This window comes from Babylonia areolata, chromosome 1 (genome assembly GCF_041734735.1).
Source record: "Babylonia areolata isolate BAREFJ2019XMU chromosome 1, ASM4173473v1, whole genome shotgun sequence".
Lineage (NCBI taxonomy): Eukaryota > Metazoa > Mollusca > Gastropoda > Neogastropoda > Buccinidae > Babylonia > Babylonia areolata.
Window position 1 is genome coordinate 72,062,012 of NC_134876.1, and position 12,118 is coordinate 72,074,129.

General features: G+C 43.8%; 2 protein-coding genes across 2 annotated transcripts in view; one reads left to right on the forward strand and one right to left on the reverse strand.

Moving 5' to 3' along the window:
* LOC143293460 (DNA ligase 1-like) overlaps nt 1-12,118 on the forward strand; it is a 64,108-nt gene that overhangs the window by 24,471 nt on the left and 27,519 nt on the right. The window lies entirely within an intron of this gene.
* On the reverse strand, nt 1,417-11,759 carry LOC143293454 (uncharacterized). Its single transcript, XM_076604326.1, has 3 exons — nt 11,432-11,759; nt 5,536-5,772; nt 1,417-1,976 (listed from the first exon to the last, which is right to left on the reverse strand). The coding sequence occupies exons 2-3, from the start codon at nt 5,765-5,767 to the stop codon at nt 1,417-1,419; spliced, it is 792 nt and encodes a 263-aa protein (XP_076460441.1). The 5' UTR covers nt 5,768-5,772; nt 11,432-11,759.

Genomic DNA, 12,118 nt, shown 5'->3' on the forward strand with positions numbered 1-12,118 from the left:
ATATGCTTTAATAAAACATGTTTATGAAATATTGTTATAAATTTAATGACTTTAATAAGTGAAGGTTGTTCCTAGATGAAAACTAGAGCTTCATTTCTCTGTTTTGATAGCTTCCTGAAGAAGCCCAACCGGGAAGTGGAAGTCATTTCAAGAAGAATGAATTGTAATAAGTGGACTCCGTGTGCATTTATATATTTAAGAAAACTTTTGTAGTCTGACCCCAGCAACAATTCAGTGCAGAGTTGTGGCAGATGAAGGGAAGACCTGTCTTTGTTATTGATTTTTTAAACATCATAGAACACACACACCATTGATTAAAAAAAAAAAGTGTGTGCGTGCGTGCGTGCGTGTGTGTGTGTTATACTTTGTATTGTACTTGTAACGAGTGCAGTATTAGAAGGGATAATTACATAATTCGGAGTTTGCTGAAACTGTAAAGGCAAATGCCAACAGATGTACAGAGGTAACAGAAAAAAAAAATCATAAATGCCTTTACCAAAAAATAGTAGAAACAACAGTGTAAGCAACAACTAACACACCGGCACCACATTGATGAAAGCAGAAAAGGTAAACATCTGTCGGAGACAGGACCGCATGCTGAAAGCAATAAGTTAATCATATGTTACATATGTACATGGCTAGTTTTTACTATTGACTCAACTTCACACTGTAGAGATATTGTCAGTGCTGCTACCTGTAGCTTTTAAGAAATGCTTGTGTATTTGTGCATTTGATGAGAGCACATTTCAGGTGTGCATATGTGTATGGCAGGAAGGTGGCAGAATGGTTATTACGTTTATCTGTCCGTTCCATTCCCACTCTCGCCTTTTCTCCCAAGTTTGACTGAAACTAGACAGTCATTCAGATGATCTTGATAAACGGCGCTCCTGTGTACAGCATGCTCTTGGCACTTTGAAAAAGAGCCCATGGCAATGAAAGTGTTGTCCTCTGGCAAAATACTGTAAAGAAAACCAATCTGATAAGTACACAAATACTTATGCATGCACTCAAGGTTTTACCAGAGGGTTGGGTTATGCTGCCTAGCAGATATGAATTTGTCTGAATGCAGTGAGACCTTGAGAAACTGAAACTAAAACGTGTGTGTGTGTGTGTGTGTGTGTGTATGTGTGTGTGTGTGTGTGTTAGAGTGGGTACATGTGCACACATAAAGGGAACACCCTCATGAATGCATGGGTAAATATGTGGGTGATTCATGTGGATATGAACACATTATTGGGAGCATGATTATATGATTGTGAAAATTGTGACTGAGAAGTTTTGGAAATGTAGATAAGTATGCTACCCACATGGAAGTGATTACACTATGAAAAATGATAATGGTAACTGATCACGTGGATTCCACCAATACATGTACTTCATCTGAAAAATGTGATGAAGGAAGATGCACCTTGCAGCTCAGTCTTCAAACAGAATGTGTCCTGAGAAGGAAGAGAAATGGTTGAGGAGAGAGGAATTCTCGTTGAGCTGCACCCACACATGGTCGTCACGGACAAGGTGAAGGATGATGGTGTTGCTGCCTGTGCCGTGGCGGGACTGGGCGTCTCCGTGAAAGGCCATCTGGTGGTCGTTGTTCAGCATAACCCAGCCGTACGCGGTTCGGTTCTCTGCGCTCAGGACGTGCACGATGAAGATGTAGGTGCCATTGATCTTGCAGACGAAGTGGGAGGAGTAGATATCGAAGCTGTTGCCGAGGTTGGTGTGGACTTTGTCAAAGGTCACGGGCGTTTTTTGCATGACAGGCCCCAGGGGGTCGCTGCGGCTGACGGTGAAGGCGATGCGGGGTGGCTGAGGTCCCTTGACCCCCTTCTGTCCGCGGGGTCCCTGTGCACCCGGGCTGCCTGGAGGGCCTTGGTCACCGCTGGGCCCCTCAGGGCCTGGCTGCCCACACTCCCCTTTCTGCCCTTTGCGCCCTCTGTGGCCCTTCTGGCCGTCCTCACCAGGCAGTCCCTGCAGCCCTGCACAGTCATGTCCACATGTGAACCCCTGTGATGATTTCCTGTTAGTTACTTACAGCTGGGCCAACAGCAAAGTGAGAGCTGTATCATCAGTGGTTTCTTCCACTGAATTGGGAATTCATTTACAGCTGAGTCTTCTGTGAAGGACTATGACTCTCAAACTTTGAGGCTGGAATGCACTGGTTCTTAGTGCTGCAGCCTTTAGGACTTAGTTCGCTTTTGGGGGACCATCCCAGTACTTACTGTCTGTAAACTCTCTTGGCCGAGAGAGTTGGGATATTACTTAGACAAGACACTCTCCATTGTCCCCAAATTCTGGCCCAGATTGTTGGGGCAGCAGTTGCCTCCTGTGCTGTTCTGATGGTCAGTCGGGCATGACTGACTCATATTGGACTTCTATATCATGGGCAGGAACATGCTAATGTGTAAATGAACAAACACTAACACAACATGTTTATGTTGATGAAGTACATGTGACAGAAAGGGGTATTTTTGGATGGGATTTGAGTCTTATTTATTGCATTTATTGATTTAAATTACAAAAGATACATTTTCATTGGATCTTCCTGCATGATGATGATCATTTCTCTTACATATCTTTGTGAAAACTCCCCCCTTCTCCCTTGCACATGCAGTTATCAGTATATGATAGTTCCAATGCGTACAGCTCGAGGTTTTGCCCATGTACGTCAGAAAAATAAAGAGAAATTATCACTTATATATATATATATATATATATATATGTATATATATACACGTACATACATACATACATACACATATACAGACAGAGAGAGAGAGAGAGAGAGAGAGAGAGAGATCAGTGGTTTCTCAGCTATTTGTGCATCATGAAATTAGTCTGGATGAACCTGTTGTGAAAAAAAAAAGAAAAAAAAAGTAATTTGTAAATAAAACAACTTGATCTCTACACTTGTTCCTCTTTTGCATCAAATTTGTGGTTGCTCTGTGCAGAACACAGAAAAGTGAATTGATACATTATGCAAGCTATAATAGTTTAAAACACACACACACACACACACACACACACACACACACACACACACACAGTGATTGACTGACTGACTGATATTGGAAAAAGTTCTCTTTTGTTCTTGGATGTGAGTGTACATGAAGGAATTAAAGAACGAAAGCCAGTGTTAGCAGAGTATCTTAGTGCTTGTGTCCTAAGACAGTGTGTTGGCCAGCAGACATGCAAGTGGTGTCAGCTGTGCAGTTGGACAGTCAATTTGTCCTGCTGTCTCCCAGGAGAGAAAAGTTGTGGAGTTTGAGAAAGTTATTTGCATTTATCTTATGCAGAACAAAAGTTACTGTACTTGTTTGTTGCTTAATTTGATAGTTTATTCCTTCTTAGCCCAGAAGTTACTAGTGACTGTTACTGTTTTTCTCTTAGTCCTGAAGTAAGTATAATACTGCAGAAGGAGGACGGGCTCTGTGCACAGTGGTTCCAAACCAAAAAAAAGCTTAGGATTTAAGACTTTGCTACATCATTGCACATACATTGACAGGGAGAAATGATCTCTCAGGTCAACATATGTGCAGACCTGCTAGTGCCTGGACTCCCTTCGTGTGTATATGCAAGCAGATCAAATATGCATGTTAAAGATCCTGTAATCCGTTCGGTGGGTTATGGAAACAAGAACATACCCAGCATGCACGCCCCCGAAAGCGGAGTATGGCTGCCTACATGGCGGGGTAAAAACGGTCATACACGTAAAAGCCCACTCGTTTGCATACGAATGAACGTAGGAGTTGCAGCCCACGAACGCAGAAGAAGAAGACCGGGAGAAGGAGAGGGGGGAGGGAGAGAGGAGAGAGAGAGAGAAAGAGAGAGGGAGAGAGAGAGAGAGAGAGAGAGAACCTATGTTAAAGTAAGCCCACAGTTTAGATGGATTATTAAGTGACCAGAATGGCATCCTCTGAGAAATACAGTCAGCTTGAGTATATATATATTTGCGTTCATAAAATGCAGTATGAGAAGGTTTTTTTCCCACTGAAAATATTTAATTTAGATGTTCAGGCATATTCAAAGCCCAGGTTTGAGTGGAAAGATTACATGACTAGAGAGTTGCCTTGCCTACAGTATGTTCAGTCTGTATTTGCAGTCAGTTCATAAAATGTTGTTTGAATTATTCTGGAACATATTGCATTGAAAATTTCAATCATACCCACAGCTAGGTTTCTAGTAGGAAGTGTGAATGAAGGGAAAGGAACAGTGTAACATTACCCAGTTCAGTGGCAGAGAATTTTGTAAAGAAAAAAAGTGCTTTCCTTTTGCTGGGGAATTTTTAGTATTCAGGGGTAATAATAATAAAATTAAAAAAATCTAGTGCAACAACTATGGGAGATACAGAAAGAATGTAAACGTTTTTATGAAGGAAAATGAATGTAGATCCTGAATCTGTGCCTTTTCCCCAATTAGTTTGATTGTAGATAACTGTTCAGGCATTTACAGAGAAGATGGGCTGACTGTTTCATCAATGTCATAGTCATTCACCTTTGTGTTCAAACCAGTCAACAGACAAGAGATATCCTCCATCATTATAGCTATCCATAATCAAAAGCACAGCTTGCAAAATTGTGTAAATCACCAGCTGCTGTGGCGAAGTGGTTAGTGTCGCGGACTGACGGCTGGGAGGACGCGGGTTCGAATCCCAACGGAGGTGGGTTTTTCGGCCCGTGGCCGGCTCCTACCCAGAGTTGAGTGTGCTGTGGGCTTAAATGGGGAGACTGGGACCACACAGTCGAGTGTCATCCACTTCAAGGATGCGTCTTTGGGTGTGTTGCTCTAATTACCTGACCAACACTGCAAGTGTCTGTATCTCTCGGGCCTGGTTAACGCCGGGATATCATTATGACAGGAAGTTACATTACAGCCTTGTCACGCAGTCCCAAACCAAAATGGACCTCCATAGCATCATCGTCATCAATATAAACAAAATAGTCTCTAAGTCTGTGGCCTTTCATGCCCTGCTCTCATGGTGACCTCAGTTTTGATACCCCTCCACTTCCGTGCTTGGGGTGAGTCCTGTCAATGTCGTCAGATTCATGGGGGGCTGTTGTTTGAGGGACGTGGTGGCGGTCTCCACTCTGGGCGGGACGCTCACTCAGTCTGGCTCTGTGACTAAGCCATTATTGTCGTTAGTAGGGGGCTTAGTAGGTGGTGTCCTAGGTACGTTAAAACAGAACAGGCACCACTGAACACCACCGAAGTGACTCAGCAGCAGTGCAGGGTCTCCTCTGGTGTGTGGCCTCCTGGCGACCTAACATCAATGGTTCCCTGTGGACTGCCGACGCTGGAACTGCGACGGATGAACCCGGGTGTGGCCGTGTATGGGGGAATCTAAATGAGCGGCGTGGGAGTAATGCCACTGAAATGGAGCAGATGATTGGGCAGCAAAAAAAAAAAAAAAAAAAAAAAAATGTGTATGTCTGCTGACTGGTTTGTTTGTTTTTTTAATTAAAAATTTTTTTTTTTTTTTTAAAGATGTTTGATTTTCTTATTAATAAGCAAGCAAATGAACACCATGGGCACACTCACCTTGCTGCCCCATGCCCCCCAAATCCCCTTTCTCCCCCTTCTGTCCTATGGTCCCATCCTGCCCTTGGGTGCCATGGAGACCAGGAAGGCCTGGCACCCCCTGTGGTCCTGGCAGCCCTCGGCAGCAGCTGTTGCAGTGGTTCTCTCCCTTCACATAGTAGGTGGCGGCTTGGGCACTAGTCAGGAGGTGACTGCAGGCAATGAGGAGAAGGAATGGCAGGAGCATCTTCATGCTGTCTGCAAGGAGAGAAAAGTTGTGGAGAAAGTGTGCCAGCTGACAATGCAAGCATGCCAGGAGACTCAGTACAAGCACACCAGCAGACCAGATGGAAGCATGCCAGCAGACTTAATGCAATTATGCCAGCAGATGTAACTACAACAAGCATGCTAGCAGGTGTAACACATCAAGCTACCAGACTTGACTCAGTTTTGCCAGCAGGCTCAATACAAGCATGGCTGTACACTCAATACAAGCTTGCCAGCAGGCTTATTCAATCATGCCAGCAGACTAAATACAAGCATGCCAGAAGACTTAATGCAAGCATGCCAGCAAACAATGCAAACATGCCAGCAGACATACAGACATACCAGAAGACTCAATGCATGCACAATAGCAGAACCAATACAAGCATACTGACAGAAGGATGCCTGAATACAAGCATGGCAGCAGACCTAATGCCAGCATACTAATACAATACTAGGATACTAAATACAAACTTGCCAGCATACCTAATACCTGCATACCAGATACAAGCTTGCCAGCAGACAATACTAGCATGCTAGCAATCTTTGATAAAAGTATGCCAGCAGTATCACCCCCAGCCTGACTGTCAAACTGTCCCTGGTATTGTCGCCCCCTGTTCTGACGACTTGTTTTCTATGCCCACCAACCCTTTCGTCATTGGCGAGTTAGTTTCTGTGACCACCTTCCCACTGTCATTGACAAGCCAGCTTCAGTGTCTGTGCTTCCTCTGTTTAAGCCCCCATTATCTGGGCCAAGTGACATTGATTACCTCCTGCCTCAGCCGCCTGCTCTTGCAGACCCCAGAGCAAGGAGACAGAGGAGGCTGAGGGGTTTGCGCAAGGAGGGGCGGGGATTTATGGCTTCTGGCAAGTTTTGGGACGGACCGGGGAGAGAGACATCGCTGTTCTCCAGAAACAAATACGCCGTGAAATGAAGTTAAGCTCCTTGTTCCTGATGCAGACTCGCGTTAAATGAGTTGTGTCTGGAGGAGGAAGAAGAAGAAGGAAGAAAAAGTTTTCCGCTGTGTAATTTTGCCTGCCTTCTCTGAAAAGAAAAAGTATTCTGTTTATGTTGCCTAAAGTGGGGGATAAAAACTTTTCTGTAGCTTTCACTGAATAAATCCTTCTCTGAAGAGATGGGTGTCTTTCCTTCTCTGAAGAGATGGATATCTGTCTTATTGAATAGATGCCTCATATGTTGTACTAGCTCTAAATGTTTTTATTCATATTGATGCACGGGGAAGGTGATTTTTACTCAGTACTATAGATGTATACATATAAGATGTTTTTATATTTAAACATTTAGATATATCTTTGTATTTTATTATTTCATTCCTCTTTATTCATCTTTTTGCAAGGTGATTTGTAGTACGTGATGAAATAATGATTTTAGTTATCTGCACTTCTTCTCCTCCACTGTCATGTTGTTTGTCAGGGGAGAATACAAAACAACAGAACAGAAACACTGCATTTTTTGTGTGTGTGCTCCATCTTCCATGCCATGCAGGTGATCTCCAGTCCCTCATGCACAACCTCTCTCTGGCATGTTCTGGTGCCATGCCAATACACAGCAATTCCTGATGCTTAACACTCACCTTATACAAGAGATTGACATTAGCTTGCAGTTGGGCCAACAGCAAAGTGAGACCTGTATGATCGATGGTTTCTCCACTGCAGTGGCAATTAATTTTTAGCTTAGTCATTTGTGAAGGACTATGACTCTAACTAGGAGGCAAGATTGCACTGGCTCTTATTGCTGCAGCAGGCTGTCTTAAAGCCCCCCCCCCCCCCCCCCTCACCCGGGGATGCCGGGGGTCTTCCGTGGCTTCTGGAAATTCTGTGCTAGAAATTTCCCTTTTCTGTTGCTTTTTTATTTCTGCCTTTTTTCTTCCTTTGCTGTTATCTCCTTTTTTTTTGCCTTCCCAGTCCATTCCCCTTTCTTTTTTTGAGCAAGCCTTGACACTTTTGTCTCTCTTCCTCATTCTATGATGTACAATCTGTGCTGTTTTGCTCTGGCGAGTGGGTAGTGAGATGGTAAACACTGGGATGGGCACTAGCTGTCCATTCTGTAGTGCTATTTGCCTGTTTGGCCTTTTTATGTATTTTTTGTTTGGTTTTGATGTATCATTTTCCCCTCTTTTTATGATTTTTTGTAATCTGGGGATGATAGATAAAGCAGAAGGGCTGACATCCCCAGCACGGCCTAATCTTATTTGCTCTCATGAGCTAATTGGTGAAGATAATATGTCATGAACTATGTTTTGAAGGTTTATCTTAATGAGTTAAAAAAAAAAAAAAATTAAGTGACAGTTTTGTGTTTAAGACGGTAGGGATTTTGTGTAGTTGTGCAGTCCTGATATGGCCCTGTGTGGTCAGCTAGACTTTAACAACAATGATAATAAAGCCCTCTTCGCCTAGAGAGGGAGGTTATAAGTAGGGCAAGACTGCCCGCTATAATCAGATTCCAGCACAGATAGTTGGGATAGCAGTGCCTCCTCTGCTGTTCTGATGGCAATAGTTGCACACAACTATCACACTCAGCGATCCCCAGGCAGCTATCAGTGTCAGGATGCAATGAGACTTTCCTCTAAAAGGAGGGCCTGGAGACAGTTTGTGGCACTGATTGGTGTCTGCTCTGATCCTGCACATTCAGGACACCACCAAGTCAGTCCTCGTGCTGACGACAGTAATTGCTTCGTCTTAGCCAGAGAAGAGTGTCCCTTCCAGAGTGGAGATGGTTATCACATGCGACTGATGACAGTCCACATTAACTTCCGAGAGCCACTGCCAAAGACTTGACATGATGAACTCGCCTACAGGAGGGTGGGGGCTGAGGGGTTGGGGGAGGGAATGAAAAAGTGTGGTTCACCATGAGAACTACAGGGGATGGAAGAGCCTGCAGAATTTGTGACCAGTTTTCGTTTTCTTGTCACGATGATTGATGAGGGTGAGGGGATCCATTCAGACTGTGTGCCAGGGCTGTGCTGTCAGTCTGTACTCCCTGTGTCATCTTTAATGCTTTTGTGTTGAGTAAGTGTCCATGTTTTGCCACGCCTTTTGTAATTTCTCTTATCGATATAATAAAGTTATTCTTTGTTATATTTCTTATTCCTTTGATCAGCAGGCCTGTGACATGGAGGACACTGGACTATGTATTTATTTATGATTTGGACTCTGTGTGTGTGTGTGTGTGTGTGTGTTTCGTCATGGATCTTACCTCCAACATATATACTTGATTTTGCATCCCCACTACGAGTTTCCATCTTGCTTACATTTTGTTTCAATAATTTGATTATTTGTTTTCTGATTTTCTCATTTGTTCTACTTTGGTCATCAGGTAAAAAAGAAAAAGAAAAAAAGATGTCTGATCTATAAGGAAATTTGTTAAAACCTAGATATTTTTTTTGTGGACAGGATTGGGGTGGGCTAAAACATTTTACCCCCCCACACCCCCCAATAAAAAAAGAAAAAAAGAAAAGAGAGGGCAAAAAAAAAGAAAAAAAAGGATGGTGGTGGAGAGATCGTAGAATGCCAGCAGTAGTATGATGAAAAGAGTTGATTAGAACCATCGAGACCAACTTTCATTAAACTACAATGACAAGAGCAAGGGGACATCAAACAGGGCTGTAATGAATTGGGTTAATTAATCACACACAGTTATGCCCCCGCGCCCCCCCCCCTCCCCCCAACCCTCTCCGATCCCTTCTCTAGTGGCCTGGGGCTTTGAGTAAACCAGAGGAAGGAGGAAGGCAGCAAAGCAGGAGGGGGCTGGGGTGAGAGGGTGATTCTGGAGTGTTTGTAAGGATGAATGTGTGTGTGTGTGTGTGTGCGAGTGCGTGCATGTATACGTGCAAGTTTGTGTGTGCATGTGCTTGCATGCTTGTGTTTTTTTGCGTGCATATGTGGGTGTGCATACATAAGTGAGAGACAGAGAAGACAACAGGAGAGAGTTTTGTAGGGTTTGAGATACTTGGAGCATCATGACCAAAAATATTGCCCAGCAATATTGGCCTGTCTCAGGAGAGGGGTGGTGGTGGTGGAAAAATGGACGCTCTCTTCTTCATCTCACTTTTGATGCTTTCGTGCAATTATTTCAGGCAATCATTGCAGGCAGTCTAGGGGATGACTCAGGCACAGAGTGGAGAGGTGGCGGGTGGGGGTGGGGGGTGGTGGTGGGGGCGAGGAGTCACGATTGTCGCCCCAACCCCCCCCCCCCATCCCTGTCCCCAGAGGCTGTTAAACTTTTCTTTGTGAAGTTGTCCCTTTCCCTATCGCTCCAGCAGCGGCATCTCTTTTACAGGGCTGTCTAACCCTTCCTCCCCCCTAGCCCCCCCCACCCCCTGACCCCTCCCTCCCCTTACCACCTCCACCTCTCTTCCCCCTGCCATGTCCCTAATTGAAGAGGACTTCATGGGCCAGAGAAGGTTAGATAAGAGGGAGCTTGATGATTTAAAAACTTTTTTTTTAATGTGAAATTTTTAGTCATGACTTTGTTCTTTTACTTTTATTGATTTATTTTGTTCTTTCTATTTTCTTTCTTTTGTCTTTTCTTTCTTTAATTCTGAATCATGTTTTGATTTGATATCTTCTGTGTGTATGTGTGTGTCTGTGTGTGATTCAAATTTTTGTTGTTGTTTCTGTTCAGTGTTTCTGTGCATTTGTCAAAGAAGAGTCCTTTGTCTTGCTGATGATAAGCCAGGAATGTGTGTGTGTGTGTGTGTGTGTGTGTGTGTGTGTGTGTGTGTGTGTGTGTTTGTGTGTATTTGCTTATTTGCCCATAGAGAAACACATGAATCACATTTATTTTTATGTTTTGGGGGCCCTACAACAAGGTTTCCAGTAATATCCATTCTGTACTTCAGAGTTGTTTCTGTTAAAACCACTGTTATTGCGTGAAGGTCTCTTTCTTTCATTTTTGTGTGTGTGCAGGTCTTTCACATTTTTGATGTCACATACAGCAGAAAATAAAAAAAGGAACAGGAGAGAGAGAGAGAGAGAGACAGAGAGAGAGAGGGGTGTGGGAGAGAGGTGCGCGCGCACACACACACACACAGGAAAACACACACACACACACACACACACACACACACACACAGACAGAGAGACAGAGAGAAAGGTAGTGGAAGGGGGACTTGAAGGTGGTGCAGTAATCTGTGTAACAAATCTTCATACCTTTTCTGTCATCATTTTCACATTGTATACATTACTGTGCTAAAAGACAGCAACAAACAAAGAAACAAAGAAAAAACGATTCACTGCCAAAAAGTTTAATATAAAGTAAACAAGCAAAGACTGGAAATAATTGATTGAAATTTTGATAAAATACATTTTCTGTTGATAAAAAATACCCCCCCACCCCCCAACCCCCCCAAAAGACTTATGCATCCCACTTGTGTCTAGTGGCTGGTGGGGCATATAAAAACAAATGAGAACAAAATTGATACAGTATTAAGAATCAGCAAGAAAAAAGCAACAAATCATAAAAGAAGAAAAAAAATTACTCTTCACATATCCACATGAAAAGCATGCAAGAGCAAAAAACAATAAAACAAAACCAAAAAAAAAACCCACAAAATGCACACACACACACACACACACAAAGAAAAAAAAAGAAAGAAAGAAAAGAAAAGGAAGAAGAAAGAAAAGTACATACCGGCTCCTGGCGAGTTTTGTTGCACTGATGAAACAAACCTTTAAATGGAGGGTGGTGGTAAAAAATTGTATTTTATCACTATCTCAACACAAGATGAAGAACAGAATATTTTGCTGGTCTATACTTTGCATGCAGTCCTTCATCTCAGCACCAGCCAGCCTTCCAAAATCTTCTGCAGGTCAGAAAGGAAAAAAGCGCGCGCCTTGCGCCAGTCCCCCTCACAGCCTCAACAAATACCAGAGCACTGTCTGCAGGAACGTCTGTGGACATCAATACCTGCCGAAGCAGCCGCGCGTGGAAAAGTTTTTCTCAGGCGGTGGCAGCGCTGGCGGTCACTTGTGAGCATCATTAGCCACCGATGATGGGAAGACAAGACAGAAGTCTGCGTAGCGCCTGATTGGCTTTCCCAGCGCCACTGGCGTCACGACCCCCGACAATTAGCTCCAATCGGCGTGCGGCAAGCAAATGAGCAGTTTAAGAATCTCTTCTCATCTTGTTGGGCTGTGTGGGTGGTAGGGGGTGATGGGGGAGTGGGGGGTGGGTGCTCTTGTGTCTGGCCGCCTTTCCACTCCAGCGGTATCAGTCCCTGCCCCTCCCTCCTGCCTTCTATCCCCCACACCCAGCCTCCATGCCCCTCCCATTCCTACCACAGGTTTCTTTTAGTTTTAGATCTTCATACCGAGACAT

Excerpts from the sequence above, each read along its gene's own strand:
- LOC143293454 (XM_076604326.1), bottom strand. The coding sequence starts at position 5,767 with ATGAAGATGCTCCTGCCATTCCTTCTCCTCATTGCCTGCAGTCACCTC. Across the intron at positions 1,977-5,535 it reads GGGGGGCATGGGGCAGCAAG|GGCTGCAGGGACTGCCTGGT; the intron begins GTGAGTGTGCCC and ends ATGACTGTGCAG.